The 23,426-nt window shown below is 38.7% G+C and overlaps 1 protein-coding gene across 1 annotated transcript in view; it reads left to right on the top strand.

Annotated features, from left to right (window-relative positions):
• Nucleotides 1-23,426, top strand: part of SI (sucrase-isomaltase) — an 85,480-nt gene that overhangs the window by 36,592 nt on the left and 25,462 nt on the right. Inside the window, exons 13-19 of the mRNA XM_029048754.1 lie at nt 4,609-4,722; nt 10,304-10,388; nt 11,667-11,784; nt 13,000-13,171; nt 13,748-13,864; nt 14,486-14,640; nt 19,957-20,041. Of these exons, the coding sequence (XP_028904587.1) occupies nt 4,609-4,722; nt 10,304-10,388; nt 11,667-11,784; nt 13,000-13,171; nt 13,748-13,864; nt 14,486-14,640; nt 19,957-20,041 (846 nt within the window). The remainder of the gene's footprint in view (nt 1-4,608; nt 4,723-10,303; nt 10,389-11,666; nt 11,785-12,999; nt 13,172-13,747; nt 13,865-14,485; nt 14,641-19,956; nt 20,042-23,426) is intronic.

The following is a 23,426-nucleotide window of genomic DNA, read 5'->3' as shown; positions in this document are numbered from 1 at the left end:
TTTTGATATGTGAAAATCTGGGTCTATATTACCTGGCTGTCAGACTGCCATACCTGTCTTCTAATGTGGATTCAGACTGGGCTGCAGGGAGAGGGAAGATGAAGGAATGGCCGCTTCTCATCCACAACATTTTGAGAGCAAAATCTCAGGGATGACTGGCAGTCGTTCTCATGTCCAGTGACCTGGACTTGCTGACTCACCCCAGCAGAGAGATCTCAGTGTCCCTGACCGGTCTCTTTCACAGGTGATGCTCAGTAGTCCGCATCATACCCATCTATATCCTTGGGCAGTTCTCTCTGGGGCAATGTCTGGTGGCATCAGTGTTCTAGAATAGGACTCTGAAGTTATAAGGAATTAAAGTGCTAATGGCTTGTATAGTTCTGCTCATATTCTTAGTTATGTCCCTTCTGGGACACGGACTGCAATGAGCAAGTTGATGGGCAGGGATATAGAATATTTCCAAGTATATTAGCCAGCCAAGATAAAACTGGGATTAGAATCCAGACAGGTTTCCTGTCTTGTGCTCTTTCCACTGAACCAACACACCACATCAGTAGACTGAGCTCTTACCATGTGCAAACCATTGCACTGAACACTTGGAAGAATAAAATACAACAGAGTACCATCAGGGAGCTGTGTAGAATGATTCTACGCCATCAGGGACCTGTGTAGAATGATTAAACCAGCAGAAAAATGAAGCTTCAAGGGAGCCAGAAGACCTTTTTCCTGAATTCACTCTCCTGATTATCCTCTTTTCCAGAGGATTCTGGGAAGTGTACACCTATAGCCTTTGGGAAATATAGTTTCCAGACACTAGGTTCTGCAAGAATTAGTTTCATTCTTCCCCTTGAGTCCCTTTTTATCACAGTTCTACCTCAGAGAGGGCCTGAATATTGGCAGGAAAGGCTTTACAAACAGCAATTTGTAAGGTTTGTTCTCCTGTAACTAATACCACAGAGCTCGCTCACAGGTAGCAAAGTGGACTGATTTAAATTTTGCTTATTCCTGCTATCACTGAGCAAAGTCCCAGTATGCAGTATAATATTCTTCTACATCTGCCACCCCCCAAAGGGGCAGTAGAACTCAATCAATTAAATCAATCAACAGGACTTATTGAGCGCTTATTGTATGCAGAATACTGTCTTAAACACTTGGAGAGCTTTCAGACTATAGAAAGTGATGAAGTGATTCAAGAAGAAAAGCAACTGACTAAAGTACAAGTTCAAACATTGGATCCCAAATAATTGTGACCTGTATATCTATGCAATTATTTTCTGATATAAAAGAATACAAAGTCTCAAAGAAGAAAAGTTGTGCTTCATTTTTGTAACAATAGCACATTTTAAAATTATGGTCTAAAATATGCTGATTTGTCCATTTGTATTTATCAAAATAGTAAAATATAATTACTAATTCCTGAGATGTATAATTATTACTATTTTCACCATTGAAAATGCTTGGTATATAGGTAAATAGAAAAGTATTAAAGAAACCCATTGAACAAAGTATATAGACTTTTAATTCTTCAGAAGGAAATTTTTAAAAACAGTTTATTGAATATCAAGGTGCATAATATGTTTAGAATGCTTAGTGATTGATTGATTCATTCATTCAATTGTATTTATTGCATTCTTACTGCGTGCAAATTCACAATGACTGTGAAAATGATGAAAGCACTTTAAAGGAGTATTTTCATGTTTTGCAATATGTCATATTAATGGCCACACAAGGTTTGCTGATGTTTCACCATTTCTCATCATTACTTCACAAATTGGCTCACATTAAAAAACTGTTAACAAATACCAAAATTATTATAGTAGCATGGTCTAGTGGATGACCCATAAACCTGGGAGTTAAGCCTGGGTTTGGGAGTCAGAGGTCATGGGTTCGACTCCCGGCTCTGCCACTTGTCAGCTGTGTGACTGTGGGCAAGTCACAATTTATCTGTACCTCAGTTACCTCATCTGTAAAATGGGGATTAACTGTGAGCCTCACGTGGACAACCTGATTACCTGATCACCCTATATCTACCCCAGCACTTAGAACAGTGCTCTGCACATAGTAAGCGCTTAACAAATACCAACATTATTATTATTATTAGATTATAATTAATCAATTAGTCAGTAGTATTTATTGAGTGCTTAATCTGAACAAAAAACTATACTGGGGAGAGTACAATACAACAGAGTTGGTAGAGAGTGCCCACAACAAATTTACAATTAGGTAGGGGGACAGACCTTATTTTTAAAAGATATTTGTTAAGCACTTATTAGAATTTAGACACTTCTACACATTGGGGAAGATATAAGATAATCAGGTTGTACACAGTCCACGTCCCACATGGAGTTCACAGTCTTAATCCCTATTTCACAAATGAGGTGATTGCCAGAGAAGTTAATGTCAACTTCAGACAAGTGGCAGAGCTGAGATTAGAACCCAGGTTATCTTTCTTCCAGGCCCATGCCACAGCCATTAGCCATGCTGTTTCTCAATTGTTTATTAATGTAAATAAATGATTTGTAATACATAATTTATATATGTACATAAATTATAATCCCAGCCCTGCCACTTACCTCCTCGGTAACCCTGGGCAAGTCACTTCGCTCCTCTGTGTCTTAGTTACCTCAGCTGTAAAATGGGGATAGAGAAAACAGAGAGTGCTCAAATTCCAATTTCAGTAGGCTCCACCTAATATTCTGACTTTCCTTTGAGTCTCAAAGTAAGGATTGTCTATCTAAAGTCCTAAACTGTATGTACATATTCCTCTCATATCAAGTAGTTACTGCCATATAGTATTTTAAGGACTATATTTAAAGATCATTACAAATTCCTGATGGAAACCCGAGGATGAAGGATCTTTAGAATTAACATTCAACTTCTCTATTTCTTTCTGTTTATAACAAAGTCATTTGTCTTTAATACATTTTTTCATATACTAATCATTTCTCGCTTTTGTTCTAATAATATAGATTACCTGTTTCACAGTTGGTAATTTTGTCCAGGTTTTTCTTGATTGCCTGAATTGATAGATGCTGTAGTCATGAAGGAAAATAAACTTCCTTACCTAACAAGCAGAAAACCTACTTCCTGGGAAAGTTAATGGTTTTTCCAAATATTATTCTGATTATTTCAGTGTATAATCCTATTCCAAGAAATAAATGTGAGACAACTTGAAATGTTCTTTTACTATTAGAACTGCACTTCAATGAGCAAGGACTGCTGAGTAAATGAGGCTGAAAAATCCATGTGAACACAGGACATTTGCCTTTTACTGGATTTCTAACAGATAATCTAACAACTCTGAAGGGAAAGTGATGGAAACAAATTTAAACAATTTAAATGGCACTTAAAGGGGCACAAAACCATTTAGAAAAAAATCAATTTATTTTGTGTTTACTTTTAACAGCTCAGATGTTTATATAGTTTGAACTATTGGATTGAATGAACCTGTAGGGTATGTTTGATTTTTAAATTTCAGGTTTTCTCAGGACATGAAGACTGTGGTTATATATTTTAAGGAGCCAAAAATATTATATGTAGTTGTTTTTTTTTTTTTTTTTGTAGGAACATCCATTTCTGACCTGGATGTTCACAAACTGACCTAAAAGCAAATGTTAGTGGGCATTCTGCCATGCAGAAAAGTAGGAATAAGTGTGAAACCAATAATACTGAAAACTTTTTTGCAAAGATTTTTCACATCAGTTATCTGAGTTTATTAACAATAATAATAATTATGGTATTTGTTAAGTACTTATTATGTGCCAAACACTGTTCTCAGCATTGGGGTAGTTACAAGGTAATCAGATTGTCCCATTTGGGGCTCACTGTCTTAATCTGCATTTTACAGATGAGGTAACTGAGGCACGCAGAAGTTAAATGACTTGCCCAAAGTCACAGGAGACAAGTGGTGGAGTAGGATTAGAACCCATGTCCTCAGACTCCCGAGCCTGTGCTCTTTCCACTAAGCTATGCCAACATTATGTGAGGTAGGGAGGAGGCAGGGATTATTATTTCCATTTTACAGATGAGGAAAATGAGTCTGATCAATTTGCAAAAGCAAGACTTAATTTCACTGATCTCACCCTCATTCATGATAATCAGAGTTTGAACCTGTCCTGATAAAGATTCTCCCTATCCATATGGGGATTTTCTTTGCTCTTGAAGAAAGGAGACAACACAAATTACATTCCAGTAAGTGAATGGAAGAGATGGGTTAAAGTTAACCTCATTCTCAACTCTAAGGAAGCAAAGTTTACAGTATTGCAAGCCCACACTTGGAAATTTCTGGACCAAATTATAATCACATGCAGGAGAACAATTTTATAGCAAAATTTTCTGTTGGAAATAAGGGCACCTTTAATGTGGAATTTTAACAGATAGATCTAATATTAAAATTATCTTATATCCTGATAGAAAAACAAAATAGTAGGCAGTTAAATCAAGTATGATTAATAGCATTGAGTCACACATGCAATCTTCAGTTTCCACCTTATTATTTGCTTTGTCTTACACCAGCATAGTTGATGTATTTATGGCCAAAAAGAAGTATAGAGTACCATGTCTCTTCAATTATAGATTTAACTAATTGCTGCTGTCCTTGTTTTGTAGGTATGGCCAGGATTAACTGTATTTCCTGATTTCACCAATCCAGAGTGTGTCCAATGGTGGGCAGAAGAATGTAAGCTTTTTCACAGCAAAGTGGAATACGATGGACTTTGGATTGTAAGTGATTTAATGCTTAATAAGATGTAAGGATAATATAATTTTATTATGATAATTATATCATAAAATAATGTCCCTGATAGCATATCACTTTCCTCCAATAAACTCAAAATATTAGACCTTAATCTTCATATCTACCTGAGACAGGTGTTAAGGCATTAAATAATGAATTGCAAATAGAGTGTAAAGTTCAAATATGCCATTTGGGTCTGACTTGAGTCAGGAGTACATTCCTGATCTATTAATATTCATGTCGGGTTTCTAGAATAATGATTTTCACTCCAACTACTGATTTACAAATCATTATAATTAACATCATCAAGTGTATTTTTTGAGTGCCTTCTGAGTGCAAAGTATCATACTAAGTGTTTGGGAAAGTACAACAGGAGAAAAATCACATGATCACTGTCTTTAGAAGGCTACAATCTAAAGGAATAGATAGGCAGAAAACAATTCTCTATTTGTAGAGGGATCTGGAGAATACAACTATTACTATTACTAATAATAATAATACACTTGTTATGTGCATTCTATGTGCCAATCACTGCATTAAGCACAGGGTAGATACAAAATTGTCAGGTCACATATACTCCCTGTCCCTTATAGTCTAAATAATTACAATATAGGAGACAGAAAAAAAAAAAAGACAAGAAATAATTTGAATGATAACTCTGTCAGGATTAAATCGTTTGACAAATAATTGAATGCACTAATTTACATATACACAATTACAGAAGTATATAATACTACAGATTGGAACAAAATATATAAGTCCTAAAATTGGGGTTGGTTAATACTATATAAGGGCTTAAGGGCAGTGGTTACTACCTTAGTGATGTTTTAGGTAGTATTTGATGCTGGGAGATCTGTGTGGTCTGGTGGAATTTAGTGGGAAGGAAATATCAGGCTTGAGGAAGAGCATGAGCAAGGGGCCAGAAGTGGGAGAGCTGATCATGGCAGAAGCGAAGAATATGATGTGGGAACTAGAGAGCAGAGAGCTGACTTGTAAAATGGAGAAAGCTGGTGAAAAGCCTTGATGTTAAGGGGTAAAGAGTTTCTGCTTTATGCAGAAGGTTATGGGTAACAACTAGCAGTTTTTGAGAAATTGAGGTATGTATGCTGAGTGATGCTTCAGGAAGATGATTCATGCAACAATGTGTAATATAGGAAAAATGGGTAGAGACTGTAGGCAAGGACCAGTTAAGAGAAGCAGGATTGCTTAGTGGATGGAGCCCAGGCTTGGGTATCAGAAAGACCTGGGGTTGTAGTCCCACTATGCCACTTTTTGCTGGGTGACTTTGGGCAAGTCACTTCACTTTCCCATGCCTCATTTATCTTACCTGTAAAATAGGGATTATGACTGTGCTCCCCATGTGGTACAAAAACTGTACCTAGCGTGATTACCTTGAATCTATCTCACCATTTAGAACAGTCTAGAACATAGTAAGCACTTAACAAATGCCATAAACAAGAAGGCTGATACAAAAGTCTAATTGTGATATGATAAGTGCTTGTACCAAGGTACATATTTGGAGAGGAATGGGTAGATAAGGAAATTTTTCTGATGGAAGAATTGGCAGAATTCAGCAGTTGAAATTACATGAAAGCAGAAACACAATTTGGAGACAAGCATGATGCCATACTTAACCCACTGTGAGAGAATATGAGAAAGAATAGGAGAGAATATGAGAAATTCAGTTCTAGACAAGTGATTTTAAACTTAATGGAAATCCTTCTCCCTAAAACTTATTATCAAATCCACATCTGCACTATTCATGACTGCTCTTCCAGTCCCAAGAGAATGTTCATTTTGTCTGAGTAAGCTCATTACTTTGGTCTATGGCAGAGAGACGTTGGCAGAGAGCCGTTGAGGCCAGCTGACACAAAAATCAGAGGAGGAAGCCGAATGCCACCTCTCTAAAAGGCAGAATAGGCATAAAAATTGGGATCATGGAAAGCAGGACTCAAGGTTGAGAGTCCCATCAAGAAAGGCTCTATCCCAAACTCTGAAAGTCAAAGTGCCAAGAAAGAGGATGCAGTGTGTCCTAGTGGAAAGAGGAGTAGCCCTGGAGTTAGAGGACCTGATTAACAATCCTGGCTCTGCCACTTGCCTGCTGTAAGGCACTCACCTTCTCTTTGCCTCAGTTATATCATATGTGACATGGGGCTTCAATACCACTTCTCCCTCCATTTAGGCTGTAAGCTCCATGTGGGACAGGGATTACCCAAAGTTTAGTACAGGGCTTGCTTGCCACAGAGTTAGTGCATAATAATTACCGCAATTATTATTAGGATGACTCTGAGTCTGAAGCAATTGAATGGATGCCCAAGAACACCCGAAGAACAGATTGAGAGATGAGGAAGATGATTATAATTATCAACAAATGGACAGGGAAAAAAAAGAGCTAAAAAACAAAAAAAAGAAGGGTGACAAAATCTAGATTCACCAAAAGAGCCCATAGCTTTCAGCTAAGAGTTTTAATAATAATAATAATAATAATGTTGGTATTTGTAAGCGCTATGTGCCGAGTACTGTTCTAAGCATTGGGGGAGATACAGGGTAATCAGGTTGTTCCACGTGAGGCTCACAGTTAACCCCCATTTTCCAGATGAGGTAACTGAGGCACAGATGAGTGAAGTGACTTCCCCACAGTCACATAGCTGACAAGGGGCAGAGCTGAGATTCGAACCCATTACATCTGACTCCCAAACCCAGGCTATTTCCACTGAGCCACATTGCCTTTCCTATAGCATCAGGAAAGTTTAAATTAAATATAGTAGATAATCATAATGTTCAAGTACAGTCAGACAAAATATATGTTTTCTACAACCTTGTAATATGTATCCACAAAGTCCACAGAGGTTCAAAGAAGGTCATGATAATCACTACAGAATTAACAAAAGTAAAACAGCACAACATATATTTGAATACAAAGGTTCCTTACTCTTGAAAACAAATGTTTGCTTCTGGCTGAGTATCTGGGAGGGAATGAAAGGAACTTACTTTCTCTTCTGAAGTTTCCAGGAATGCATTTGTTGACTTTCACAAGTGGAGCATTGAGAGCAGTATTTGTTAGAGATAATTATAATTGCCTGAAGAATAGTCAACATGAACCTTACCTTACATTTTGTTGAATTTATTTTTTATTCTAGTTTTAGTTATAATATAAAAATTTAATAATAATAATAATGATGTTGGTATTTGTTAAGCACTTACTATGTGCAGAGCACTGTTCTAAGCGCTGGGGTAGACATAAGGGAATCAGGTTGTCCCACGTGGGGCTCACAGTCTTAATCCCCATTTTGCAGATGAGGTAACAGGCACAGAGAAGTTAAGTGACTTGCCCACAGTCACACAGCTGACAAGTGGCAGAGCTGGGTTTCGAACTCATGACCTCTGACTCCAAAGCCCGTTCTTTTTCCACTGAGCCCATAGAAATTATTTTACCCTATTCTCAAGAAACACAGTCATTTCTTTTGGATGCTATTGCTTCTATTTTTGGTATATAGTGAAAATCTCTAGTAATCTCTAGTGAAAATTATAAGCAAAGGTTTATATCCACCTTTCTTGGTGTGATGTTTAGAAAATGTATGAACCAGCATGACCTAATAGAAAAGGAACAGAGTTTACAAAATAGGAGACTTTGGTTCAATCAATCAATAATATTTATTGGGCACTCATTGGGTGTAGATGCTGCCAGTGATATGCTATGTGCCTCAGTTTCTTTATTTGTAAAACAAGAATGAAAAAATAATAATGATAATTGTGGTATTTGTTAAGTGCTTACTATGTGCCAGGCACCGTACTAAGCAGTGGAGTGGATACAAACAAACCAGGTTGGACACAGTCCCTGTGCCATATGGGGCTCACAATCTCAATCCCCATTTTACAGATGAGATAACTGAAGCACAGGGAAATAAAGGGACTTGCACTAGGTCACCCAGCAGACAAGACTGTAAGCCCGTCAATGGGCAGGGATTGTCTCTATCTGTTGCCAAATTGCAAATTCCAAGCGCTTAGTACAGTGCTCTGCAAATAGTAAGCGCTCAATAAATACTATTGAATGAATGAAGTGGCAGAGCAGGCATTAGAACCTATGACCTTCTGATTCCCAAGCCTGTTCTCTTTTGACACTGACATGCTGCTTCTCTAGATACCTGTTTGATGCATCTCTTAGAATGTGAGCCTCAAACCAGAAGGGACTGCATCTGAGAACTAGGTGCCTGATACCTTGTTAGGTAATTAGTAAATAGTATCTGTTGCCGACTTGTTCATCCCAAGCGCTTAGTACAGTGCTCTGCACATAGTAAGCGCTCAATGAATACTATTGAATGAATGAATGAATATTTACTGAGTGCTTACTCTGTGCCAAACACCGCAGTACGTGGTGGGATGAATCACTTAAGTTATTGTTCTTGTTCTACAAGGTCTTTCATAATCTAGGTGGTCTAGAAGGACAGACTTAAAAAAAAAAAAAAAAGTGGAATACATCACAGACAACTAAGACAAAGGGAGTATTTAAAAAGTACAAGAATAAAAAAATGGATAAATGAATGGCATTTGGAGGCACATTACTTAGCATCGGAAATACATTTGCTTTGCTTTTCTCTGGCCTTCCTTGATGCATTACTGAAGAGGGTGCAGAGTAGAAGCTCAGTACAATCCCTATTGGCTGACAAATCACTCGCTAACTTCCTTACAGGTTGATCAATGAGCTCCTTTCAGGATACTAAAGCGTGGAGGGACAATCAGTGAATCACCATATGGTGATTCATATGTTTCAAGGAAGAGGGAAGCCCAGACCTCTTAGTGGACATGTTTCAGATAATATGGCAACATATAGGAAAGTGAGAAATAGAAAGTCCCAGGAAAGAAAAAAAACAACAAACAAACAAAAAGAACATGGGAACTGGAGTTCTGGAAAAGTCCCTCAAAAGGAAAGGGATGGTTGTTTCCACTGGTGGTTGGCACTTTAGAGGCTGAGTCAACTGAAAACTTGCTGTCTCAGATATTTCTAGGGAGTAAGGTAAATACACACATACATTCACACCTGCTGAGATTTGCAACCCCAAAAGACATACATTTTGATAGCAAGGGTAGTGCTAGAGAAGTAGCCTGTGGAAGTACCCAGAAGATAGCCTGTGGAATATTCGCACTTATAGTTTGAGAAATCAAATAGGAGTTAGTAAATGAGACTAAAATAGCTCAGTGAGTGGAGAAGGGAGAAAACCAGGTGAGTATCTTGTTGGCATTCCACAGCCTGATAGTGCTTCAAGTGTCAAAGGCTACTGAGAAGTCAATGAGAATTATAATTTTAATAGAATAGAGCTCAGATGATATGGCTATGAGAAAAATAACAGTGACCTTATCAATCAATCAACAAATAAATCACTCATATTTATTAAGTGCTTACTGTGTCTGAGAGTTACCTAAAGAGTTACCCATCAAGATATAGAAATATATGAATGAAACAGAACCGTAGAAGACAGATACATATAGAAATATGTTTATATTGAACTGTTCCTAAAGCAAGTAAATAAAATGTTTATGAAAATGTTTTCCTCATCTGAATCTGTTTAGGATATGAATGAAGTATCAAGCTTTATTAGGGGATCAAAAAAAGGATGTGAAGACAACAACCTGAACTATCCACCTTTCACTCCCAGTAAGTGTCATCTCTAGGAACTTATATAATATGCCTTATTAAGGTCATATACCCTCCAAGAGGCTTTCCCCAGTTAAGCCCTGTTTTCCTTCTCCCTTCTGTTGTCTTTTTTTAATGGTATTTGTGAAGCACGTACTATATATGTGCCAGGCACTCTACTGAGAAGGGGGTAGATACAAGCTAAATAGGTTGGATTTAGTCCCTGTCCCACATGGGGCTCACAATTTTAATCCCCATTTTACAGATGAGGTAGCTGAGGCACAGAGAAATTAAGTGACTTGCCCAAAGTCACACAGCAGACAAGTGATGAAGTTAGAATTAGAACCCAAGTCCTTCTGATTTGAGGTTGGTTCCATGCCAGTAGGCCATGCTACTTCTCTATTGTATTGTATTCTTCCAAGCACTTACTATAGTTATCTGCGAATGGTAAGTGTTCAATAAATGCCACTGATTGATTGATACAATACTCTCTTCACCTAGTTAGTGCTTAATAAATACCCTGAATTGATTATACTGTAAACCCATCAAAGGGCAGGGACTGTCTCTATCTGTTACCGATTTGTACATTCCAAGTGCTCTGCACATAGTAAGCGCTCAATAAATACTATTGAATTATAGGAAATGCACTGACTGGCCTTTACTCTTTTGTATTTAGGAAAGCATTCATTTAGCACTTTAATAATTCAGCATGACAATCTACATTCCATTTATCCTTTAAATTGTGGTTCCCTCATTGAAGATGATGTAAATGATACCATAGTGCTGATGAGTAATAATAGCTTTGATCACAGAGAAGATAGTACTTCCCTTGGGAATACCTCTCCCTAAGGGAATCCAAAAAGGAGAGGAGAGGATTTTGAAGATAAGGATGTGCAATCTGCACAATATAAAATTGAAGACAAAATCAGCTCTGCAAATCCCAGAAGACAGTAATCATAGTGGATGACCTAGAGTTGTCATATCGTTCTAAAGCCCTGGGTGTTTGACATTTGAAAGTTATGATAAGACCAACCTGAAATTATTAGAGATTCATAGACAAGTACATTTATTGTTTGTCTTAGTGTTTTCCAATGACAAATGGATTTCATTAAGGAAAGTTTCGACCTCAAAATAGGAAACACCCAAATTAGTAAATAGGTTTTCTTCAATTCAGTTTGAGTGTAGTATCACACGGTTCAGTATTATCACAACCCTAAATGGAAATTATTGGACTTTTTGCTTATATTCATAAAAAATAATTAAAATGCATTTAAACAAAATGTATTTTTGCATTTCAAGGTATTCTTGATGGTGTCATGTTTTCAAAAACTGTTTGCATGGATGCATTGCAACACTGGGGAACACATTATGATGTTCACAGCTTGTATGGATACAGCATGTCCATAGCCACTGAAGAGTAAGAAAAATTAAATTATCACTTTATTGCCTAAATATATACTTTATTGCATATATAGATTACTCAAAATGAAATTCTGTGATTTTATTTTTTGATTAAAATTTTCAGTGTAGTTTTAGACCTCAAATGTCTACCAAATTAATCAACTTTTGAAATAAAAATGTTTTCTGGAACTGTCACTGATGGTGTTCTTAGGTGGGGTTCCTGCCTAAAGGAAGAGGCAAGAAAGGAAAATTCATTCCTTCTGTGAATATTCTAGGACTTTGGACCTAGCAGAACATTTATATTGCCACAGAGACAGCACATCCCAGAAGACTTGTAAAGATCCTGGAAAATCAGGCAGGATGTTTCCTGCCTGGTCTAGTGGAAAGAGAATGGGCCTGAGAGTCAGAGGACCTGGGTTCTAATCCCAGCCCAGCCCTTCTCCACCACCCCAAGACTGTGGGCAGGACTTGTCTCTATTGTTGCATTGTACTTTCCCAAGAACTTTGTACAGTGCTCTGCACACAGTAAGCACTTAATAAGAATAAGCACTTAGAAGCAGCGTGGCTCAGTGGAAAGAGAACAGGCGTTGGGGTCAGAGGTCATGGGTTCAAATTCCCGCTCTGCCACTTGTCAGCTGTGTGACTGTGGGCAAGTCACTTAACTTCTCTGTGCCTCAGTTACCTCATCCATAAAATGGGGATTAAGACTGTGAGCCTCATGTGGGACAACCTGATTGCCCTATATCTTCCCCAGCACTTAGAACAGTGTGCTGCACATAGTAAGCACTTGACAAATACCAACATTATTATTATTATTATTATTATTGAGTATGCTTGAACAAATATCTGAATGAATTCGTCTACTACGAGATCTTAGGCAAATCACTTCACTTCTCTGGCCCTCAGTTAACATCTGTAAAATGGGGATGAAATCCTACTCCCTTCTACTTAGACTGTAAGCCCTATGTGGGATAGGAACTGAGTCCAACCTTAGTACAGTGCTTGGCACATAACACATCCCATTAAAACAACAACAACAGCAAACAACAACAACAACACAAAGCCAGGGGAGGCAGCAAGAGATAGGTGTACTCATTTACTACCCTCAAGTGTGTCTTGGGGAGCCAGACTTAGAAGCTACCAATTACACAGCAGTAAGCACAGAAACCTTGATGGGTAGAGCAAAGATAGATTTGTCTTGATTTGTGTTCAATTTCAATTTCTGTTTCAGAGCCATTCAACAAGTGTTCCCTAACAAAAGAAGCTTCATTCTTTCACGTTCTACTTTTGCTGGATCAGGGAAACATGCAGGACATTGGTTAGGAGACAATTCTGCTTCATGGGAACACCTTAAATGGTCCATACCTGGATTACTGGAATTCAGCTTGTTTGGAATACCTTATGTAAGCACCTTTTTTTTTTTTCCCCCCCAGAATGTTTTCTCTGAAAGGCTCAAGTTCTATTCAAATCAGCTTTTCAATAACTTCTACTTAATCTTAAGCATACAGGCACATGGTCTTTGTTCTCAGGGAATTTACTTAAAAAATATTCAAACTTATTTATACATACTGGAGACTGCATTCTCAAAATACCAAAACCAAAAGAGTTTTGTGTAGTTGTTGTTGCTTTTTCTTTTTAATTTATTGTGCTTTCCATATGCATCTAGGTAAAGAGATCTGAGATAATAGGAGGAAAGAAAGAAAGGAGTAGTGGAGGACAAAGGCTAAACTTAAAAACAGAAGAGGTGAATGGGTTGAGGAAAAGAGGAGAAGGAAACAAGGCTGAAAAAAGGAAAATTAAAGGAGGAACATCATGGGAAATCATATAAAATATACAGGGAGTACATGGAGGAGATAGAATGTAAGAACAAAGTATAAAATAATCGTGAAATTGAAAAAAGAACATAAGGAAAAGAGATGGATAGGATAGTAGATTTGGATCTCTCCAAACAGTTGACTAACTGAATATGTGTTTTTCAGGCTGGAGCTGACATTTGTGGTTTCTTTGGAAATACCACAGAAGAGCTATGCAGCAGATGGATGCAACTGGGAGCATTTTATCCATTTTCTAGGAATCACAATAGTCAAGGACCAAGGGTAAGTTGCAAAGGTCATACAGTTCGATCTAATTTTGTGCCTGGCTCTATCTTCTCATTTGTACGTGTGTGTAAGTGTTCAACAGGAATCAAAATCTTGAAGTTTTGAATGCAAAACTGGGTTTGGAATAGTAGCATAGTGTGAGATATGGTTTAGGGCTTGACTATAAATCCAGCTATAGATATGATGGTTCCTTTGCTTATGATATGTTTTCCATCATTTTTGTAATAATGCACATTGAGTTCTATGTGCTGTGTGTGTGTGCAAATTCACTCAATTCACTGGTATTCCTTGAGTGCTTATTGTGTGCTGAGCACTGTACTAAATGCTTGGGAGGCTCTAGAGAATAACAGTGAGTCTTTTAAACTAACTGCATAATCCGTCTGTTGCTGACATTCTCCATTCAACACAACCTCAGTGTTGGTTTAGTGACAAATCTTCCCAGCTATTCAAAATTCAGGACTTGCATATTTCTCCAAGATACATGATTCTATGAACAATATATTGGAGTAAAAAATACAGTGGATATTGGAAGATAAAGTCAATGTTTGTTTAGTAAAGTGAATTTTCCTTGCCTTCTCTACATCACTTCTCCATTATTATTTCTTTTTTTTATTTCAGCCCCAAGATCCTGCTGTCTTTGGAGAGCAGTCTCTTGTGGCGAACACATCAAAACACTACTTGAACATACGCTACAAATTGCTGCCTTTCCTCTATACTCTGTTTTACAAAGCTTCAACGTTTGGAGATACTGTATCAAGGCCCCTTCTTCATGAGTGAGTTACTTTGTTCAAAAATATAAAGTTGTTTCTCCAAATCGAAATAATTTGGGTAGGAATTACGGTAGTTCTTATGGGTGGGATGATGTCCAAATGAAAACAACAACAACTAAACACAACCATAGTTGATTTAGTAGTTAGTTATCCTTAGACTGTAAGATCACTGTGGGCAGGGAATGTGACTACCAATTCTTGTTATATCATTCTCTCCCAAGTTTATTCATTCATTCGTATTTACTGAGCATTTAATGTGTGTTAAGCACTGTACTAAGTGCTTGGAAAGTACAATTCAGCAACAAATAGAAACAATTCCAGCCTACAACGGTCTCACAGTCCAGAAGGGGGATAACAGACATCGAAACAAGTAAACAGGCAGTAGTATCAATATAAATAGAATTATAGATATGTACACATTAGAAATATGTACATATATGCACAGTGCAGAGGGGCGAGGATGGGGGGAGAGAAAAGGGAGCAAGTTAGGGCATGGGGAGAGGAGGGGTAGCAGAGGAAAAGAGGGGCTTAGTCTCCCAAGTGCTAGTATAGAGCTCTGCACACAGTAAGTGTTCAATAAATTTGATTGATTTACACTGAATCCACTGATGCTGAAATCAAACCATGGGTGTGTGGGAGAGCACTGAGATACAGATGATGAGCTGGGGGGGAGGTGGAGAAGGGATGGTCAAACAAGTCCCTCAGCTGACCAGATCAAAGTAAATACACATGGCTCCTGAATTGTCATACTTTTCCAGAAACATTTTAACAACTCTGAACTGATTCACACTGTACAAACCTAAGGATTGTCACTGAAGTGCCTATCAGTCCTATCTCCTCAGGTTAATCTCATGAGGAAATTTCAAAATGTCCCTATCTTTTGTACCCTTCTCTATATTTTTTCCATTTCCAGACACTGATGAAGAATGGTACTGATACTCCTAAAATTTATGACTAGTTGGTCAGGATAGGAAATAATGATTATAGCATTGTTAAGCAATTACAGTGTGCCAGGCACTGTACTAAATGCTGGAGTAGATATAAGATAATCAAGTTGGACACAGTCCCTGTTCCACATAGGACTCACAATCTAAATTCCCATTTTACAGGTGAGGCAACTGAGGCACAAAAAAATTTAAGTGACTTGCCCAAGGTCACAAAGCAGATAAGTGGTGGATCTGGGATTAAAACCCAGGTTTCCCAACTCTTAGTCTTGTAGGCCATGGATTCAGTGAAGGATGCTTGAATTGACTATATTACAATAACCACATGGAAAGATACAGGGACAGGTGAAGTTTAGGGATAGATAGATAGATAGATAGATAGATAGATAGATAGATAGATAGATAGATAGATATGACCATGAGTCAGGAGCCCTGCGGCTACTAGCCCGGATCTCATCATGCCACTGGCCTACTGTGTGATCAAGGCTCAGTTCTAGGTCTCCTTCTATTCTCTATATATACCCATGCTCTTGGAGAACTCATTTGCTCCCATGGCTTCAACTACTATGTCTACGTAGATGATTCCAAAATCTACACATCTCCAGGCCTTGAACTCTCTCCATCCCTACAGCCTCATATTTCCTCCTGCTTTCAGGACCTCTCTACTTGGATGTCCTGCCAACACCTGAAACTTAACATGTCCAAAACAGCACTTTTCATCTTTTCACCCAAACTTTTTCCTCCCCTTGTCTTTCCCATCACTGTAGACAGCACCATCTTCATCCTCGGCCTTATCTTTGGCTCATCTGTCTTGACTAGTACATTCCAAGTTCTTAGTACAGTGCTCTGCACATAGTAAGTGTTCAGTAAATACTATTGAATGAATTCAACCTGCAAATTCAATATGTTACCAAATCCCATTGGTTCTATTTTCACAGTGCCTTAGAATATACCCTTTCCTCTCCCCAAACTTCTACCACACTAACCCAAACACTCCCTATGACTGCCTATCCAAGTCTCCCTATGAGTGCTGCATCAGCTTCCTCACTAGTCTCCCTGCCTCCTGGTCTTCCCATTCCAGTCCATAATTCACTTTGCTGACTACATCATTTTAGTCATTTATCTTGCCACAGACCCCTTATCTATGTCCTCCTTCTGGCTTGGAAGACCATCATGGTCTAGTGGAAAGAGCAGGGGCCTAGGAGTGAGAGGACCTGGGTTGTAATCCTGACTCTTCCAATTGCTTGCTCTGTGATCTTGTGCAAGTCATTCAACTTTTCTGTGCCTCAGTACTCCTGTTTTCTCTCCTACTTAGACTGTGGGCCCCATGTGGGACAAGAACTGTGTCCAACCTAATTAACCTCTATCTAGCCCAGTGCTTAGTACAGTGTTCGGCACAGATTAAGCACTTCAAAAATACCATTAAAAAAATCTGACACACCATCACTCTCCCTACCTTTGCAGTTTTCCTAAAATTATATCTTCTGCAAGAGGTCTTCCCTGACTAAGACCTCATTCCACTTATAAGTTCTCCCTTCTGCATCACCTACACACTTGTATCAGTACTCATCAAGAAAATACTTGCAATTTACCCCACCTTTAGCACCAAAGCACTTATGTGCATATTGTTACAGACTGTTCCGCTTCTGTAATTTATGCTAAAGTCTGTTTATCCCTTCTAGATTGTAATCTCCCTGTGGACAGGGATCATGTCTACCAACTGTGTTTTATTCTACCAAGCACTTAGTACAGTGTTCTTGTAAAGAGTTAGCTGTTAGTAAATACCAGTGATTGATTGATTTTAGGTGGGCAAGTCATTGCTCTCTGTGTGCCTGAGATTCCCCCTCTGTCAAATGAGGATAAGAGGTTTGGTTTCTCTTCATCTCATACAACATTTAGTTGTCATTCATATCTAAGGAAGACATCACTGATGGTGAAGTTCTCTTATGATGCGTTTGTGTGTGGCTATGAAGGTCACATACAATCCTCTCCACAATGGACACAAAACGATTGTCATTTGTGTGGTTGAACTATAATTTTAATATCAGTCTCCCCTACTGGACTATAAGATTATTGAAAGCATGGATCATGCTCACTAACTCTTTTGTACTCTCCCAAGCACTTAGTAGAACAGTTCACTGTATAAAGTAATTGTTCAGTAAATATGATTGATTGTAGTGCAAGGCACTAATCCAATAATGGTAATCAATCATTCTATTATGTTTATTGATTACTAAGTACTTGGGAGAGAGCAGTATATCAGAGTCGAAAGACATGTTCCCTGACTACAATAGGCTAATGTTCTAGAGGCAAAGACAGACATTAAAAGAACTCACAAATAAGGGAAATATCAAGGTGTAAAGATAAGAATAATCCACTCTCTCTAGCTCTTAGTAGAGTGCTCTGCACACAGTAAGAACTCAATAAAAATAATTGATTGATATATATATGTGATATGGGGCTGAGGACGGGTTAGAGTGGGATGCAGAAGGGAGAGGCAGTAGGGGAATTGAGGGTTGGTAGGGGAAGGCCACATGAAGGAGATTTAATTTAATTTAATCCTAAAGTCTTTGAAGATGTGGAGAGAGGTGATCTGCTGGATTTGAAGGGGGAGGGGGTTCCGGGTGAAAGGTATGATGTGGGCAAGGGATCAACATTGATATAGATGTGAATGAGATTCAGCGAGTTGCTTGATCTTAGAAGAGCAAAGGGTGCAGGCTGGTTTGTTGTAGGAGGTCTAGAGGAAAGGTAAGTTGAGGAGAGCTGATTAAATGTCTTAAAGTCAGTAATAAGGAATTTCTGTTTGATGCAGAAGGGGAATGGACAACCACTGGAAGTTTTTGACGGCTTGAGCGATATGGATGGCATGACACTTTAGAAAAATACCTGGTCAGCAGAGTGAATTATGGACTGGAATAGAAGAGATAGAAGGGAGAAAGGTCAGCAAGGAGACTGATGCAATAGTCAAAGTGGTATATGATAAGTGCTTGGATCAGCACAGCATGGTAGCAGTTTGGATGGAGACAAAAGAGCAGATTCTAGAGAGGTTTTGCTGATATAACTGACAGGATTTGGTGACAAGTTGAATATCTGTCTCGAGTGAAAGAGATGAGACAGGATAATGTCAAAGTCATGGATTTTTTAAACAAGGAGGATAGCGGTGTTGACTATTGTGATGAGAAAGACAAAGCCTCCTCTGGTTTGGGTGGAAAAATGGGGAGTTCTGTTTGAGAGGTTACGTGTGAGGTGTCTGCATCCAAGAAGAGATGTCCTGAAGGTAAGAGGAAGGCAGGAATTCAGAGAAAGAGAGCAGAAAGGGATGGAGAGCAGTAGATTTCAAAATCATCTCCGTAGAGATGGTTGCCGAAGCCATGGGCGTGAATGAGTTCTCCAAGAGAGTGGGTTCAGACATAGAATGGATGGGGACCTAGAACTGACTCTTCATGGACCTTCAGTTAGAGGATAGGAGGCAGATAGAGGTCTGAAAAAGAGACTGAGAAGGAACAGTTTGAGAGCTAGGAGGAGGATAGTGAAAGTGAAGCAAGATTAGGTAATATTTCCAGAATAAGTGGGTGGTCCAGAGTGTGAAAGATTGAGGAGGATTAGTATGGATTTAAATGATTAATAAGTATCATAACTGAGTGTAAAGCATTTCAGTATTTGCAAAATGAATTAAAGTTATAATAGCATCTATTGAGCACCTAGTGCTAAGTACTGTATGAAGCATTTAGACAAATGCAGTTGAATGAATATATATGATCCTTTCTGACGAGTTTAAAATTTAGAAGGAGAGACAGACACTAAAAGGAATTACAGATAGGAGGATGTAATAAAGTATGAAGATATGTACACATTGCTATACTCTATGCAAAACAGAAAATACTAATGAGTTGTCCAAATCACCAAGGCCACTGTTGAGAACAAGGCTGTCTTGTATGTGATCTACAGAGAGAATATATGAAAAATGAAACACCAAGCATTTTTGGAATTTGGAGTCATGGAAGAAAATGGGAAAATGGCCGTTGGTTCAACATTTTTATCTAGATAAAGATTATGATGGAATAATCAATCATCTATTAATAATAATATTATCTTGAAATTTGAGACCCTTTTGCCAGTGCTTTCAAACCAACTATTTCATTTTAAACTCACAGGAACCTTTAGAGGAAGAAAAGCAGAAAGAATTAAGCACATTAATGGGACTAGCACCCACTGGGTGCTCAATAAATATGACTAAAATTACTACTAAATTACTTAAAGTGGGAATTACTTTGCTTACTACATTTTTAATTAAATAGGTGATTTACTTAGAGAACTAGATTAGATGGCACATTTATCTATGCATATATGATTCTAATTTGGGGAATTATTGCAGGTTTTATTCCGATAATAACACGTGGGATGTGGACACTCAGTTTTTATGGGGACCTTCGTTCCTCATCACTCCAGTTCTGGACCAAGTAAGTTTTATTTTATTTTTTTTTTTGTATTTTAAAGAATGAATCCATCCACAGAAAACTCTGGGGATTTAATATAAAATCTATGTTGAAAAATTTCAAGTAATCTATTTGCTATTTTATCGGAGGAGACGCAAATCCTCTAATGGTCCCCTCTCCCTTTCCCAGATGCCACTGGATACTCTGGGTATTCAGTTCATCAGCTTTCTTCCTGCCAGACTTAGAAGCAGCATGGCATATGGATAGAGCATGGACCTGGGAGTCAGAAGGCTGTGGATTCTAATCCCAGATCCACCACGTGTCTGCTGTGTGACCTTGGGCAAGCCATTTCACTACTCTGTGCCTCAGTAACCTCATCTGTAAAATGGGGATTGAGATTGTGAGCCCCACATGTGACAGGGACTGCGTCCAACCCGATTTGCTTGTATACACTCCAGTGCTTAGTATAGTGCCTAGTACAGAATAAGCACAAATGCCATTATTATTATTACAGTTCCTGGTACATAGTAATTGCTTAACAAATACCACAGTTTTTATTATTATTAGAAGACATAATGGATGACAAAGGGCAAAATCTTTGCCCCGGGTGCAACAGAGGTGTAAATTGTATAAAATATGAGCCAAGTCAGTCTGGCCTCTGGGTCTCTCTGAAGAATATGCCACTATTTCCCCTGTAGTCCAGTGGACATACCAGGCAAGGAATCAGGCCTCGGGATTTAGGACCTGGGAAAATCTTGCATAATGTGCAAAACTTCTTGGGAGGGTGGTAGGGAGCAAATTTTGCTCAGGCTAAAGAGGTAGAATGCACTATTGCTTGCTTGTTAAAATCTCCCATAGTCTTAGGTAAATGGTCAGTGTAGAGATAGATGAGATTGAGGTAGAGTGAATAACTTGGGGTTAGAGGAGCAAAGTAGGATGGCTTGGAGTAGGAATCAGTGAGGTCAGATAGGAAAGCGAGAGTTGATCGAGTGAGTTAAAGTCAATGGCAAGGAGAAGCATGGCTTAGTGGAAAGAGCATGGTCTTGGGAGTCAGAGGTAGTGGATTCTAATCCTGGCTCCGCCACTTATCAGCTGTATGACCTTGGGCAAGTCACTTAACTTCTCTGTGCCTCAGTTACCTCATCTGTAAAATGGGGATTAAAACTGTGAGCCCCACGTGGGACAACCTGATTACCTTGTTCCTACTCCATTGCTTACAAAAGTGCTTGGCACATAGTAAGCATTTAACAAATACCATCATCATTATTATTATTATATGGAAGTTGATGGAGATTTTTCAAGGGTGGGGAGATGTGGACTGAAGATTTATTTAGAAAAAGGGCATAAGGGCAACAAAGTTAAATATGGACTGGAGTGGGGAGACCCTGGAGTCAGGGAGCAGGGAGTTCAATGAGGAGACTGATGAAGTAGTCAATGAAGATATGATAAACAGTCAATGGTATTTATTCAGCACTTACTGTGTGGAGAGCACCCTACTCAGCACTTGAGAAGCAGCATGGTCTAGTGGAAAGAGCTCTGGCCTGGGAGTCAGAAGATCTGGATTCATTCCCAGCTCTGCCACTTGTCTGCTGTGTGACCTTGGGCAAATCATCTCACTTCTCTGTGCCTCAGTTTCCACATCTGTAAAGTGGGGAATAAATCCTACACCCTCTACTTAGATTGTGAGCTCTATATGGGCCATGAACTGATATCCAAGCTGAATATCTTGTATCTTCCCCAGGGCTTAGAACAAGTGTTTGGCACATAGTAGGCAGTTAATAAATACCATAATAATAATGACTATAATAATGCAATACAAAATGGGTATGTATAGATCATTCCCACCCACTAGAATTTTCAGGCTTGTGAGGGAGAAAGACATCAAAATAAATTAAAGATGGATATGTACATAAGTGCTTTGGGGCCAGAGTAGGGATGATTATCAAAGTGCTGAACTGTTTTGATCAGTGAGGTAGCAGTTTTCATGGTGAGGAAAGGGTGTATTCTAGAAAAAGCTGTGAAGATAGAGGCAACAGGATTTGGTGACAGATTAAATATCTGGGTTGAATGAGAGAAATGGGTCAAGGATAATAGCAAGGTTATGAGCTTGTGAGACAGGGAGGATGGTAGTGTTTTCTACTGTGATGGGAAAGTTAGGAGCAAGACAGGGCTTATTTGGGAACCTGGAGAGCTATGTTTTAGAACATATTAAATTTGAGGTGTCGGCAGAGTTCCAAGAAGGATTAGTTCAGGTAAAGTCTTTCAAGAAGACCCGATAAGGAGTGAGTTATCTCAGCTGCTGTTTGAGTGCCTTGATGGCTTAAATTACATAGTCACCTTCCTAGTGACAAGGCACCAGGGAAGAAAGGTGGGTACGATTTTTCTTGATCCCACCATCTCACATTCATCCCCCTGCCATAGCAGCCTCGCAGTAGCCTCTCTAACCTTCCCCAAGAGGTTTGGCCTGGGAATACACAGGAGCAAAGCAGCTGGGCAGAATTGAGGCTGGGACATGTGTGAGCCCAGTTCTCTTCCCTCCACCAGAAGCCTCTCTGCCTCTCTGATTCCCAGATGTGAGCTCAGAATAGACAAAACCTGAAGAGCCAGGAAAAATGGAGCCTGGAATATCCTAACGTATTCCTTCTGGAGCCACCTCTTTGTCCCATTCCTGGGCAACCCAGCTAAGAACAGACATTCATTCAATTGTATTTATTGAGTGCTTACTGTGTGCAGAGCACTGTACTAAACACTTGGGAGTCACAGAGGTTTTTCTTTTTTCCTGTGGCTTTTCCTATCTATGCTGGCAACTGTAGATTGTGACAGGCAAAAGGAGGGCCACCATTACCTTTGGCCAACATGGGAGAAGGAGGGAAGGCTTGGGGAGTTTCTGTTTGATGCAGAGATGGACACCATTGGAGGATTTTGAGGAGTGGGAAAATATGCACAAAATAATGTTTTAGAAAAATATGTGCTGCAAAGTGAAGAATGGACTGGAGAGGGGTAAAGGCCAAAGGAAGGGATTCCTGTTCAAACTTCTCCCTCCTTTAATCCTCAGTTTTTGTGGGTTTTTTTTTTTTTTTTTTACAGAAATGACATGCTAAATATGTTCATAAAAGTTTCTCAACAGCCTATTTATATATTAAGATAACTTTGAAACTTAACCTATATATTGAATTCATTCATATGAAATATTTATAGGATTGAATAGGAAACTAATTCTCAAAAATCAAACAAAACAGGTTCAAACACAGATATTGCTCTCCATTCCATTGAAACAGACTGAGGCATAAAGCCTTCGTGACTTGCTCATGGTCACACAGTAACTAGTATTTATTATTAAAATAAGATTTTATCAAAATCAACTTATGTTCAAATGAAAGCAATCTATTATAGTTTTTAGTACAATGTA

This window comes from Ornithorhynchus anatinus, chromosome 1 (assembly GCF_004115215.2).
Source record: "Ornithorhynchus anatinus isolate Pmale09 chromosome 1, mOrnAna1.pri.v4, whole genome shotgun sequence".
Taxonomy (NCBI): domain Eukaryota; kingdom Metazoa; phylum Chordata; class Mammalia; order Monotremata; family Ornithorhynchidae; genus Ornithorhynchus; species Ornithorhynchus anatinus.
Note: the sequence above shows the minus strand (reverse complement) of the source record. Positions and strands in the feature narration are given on the sequence as shown.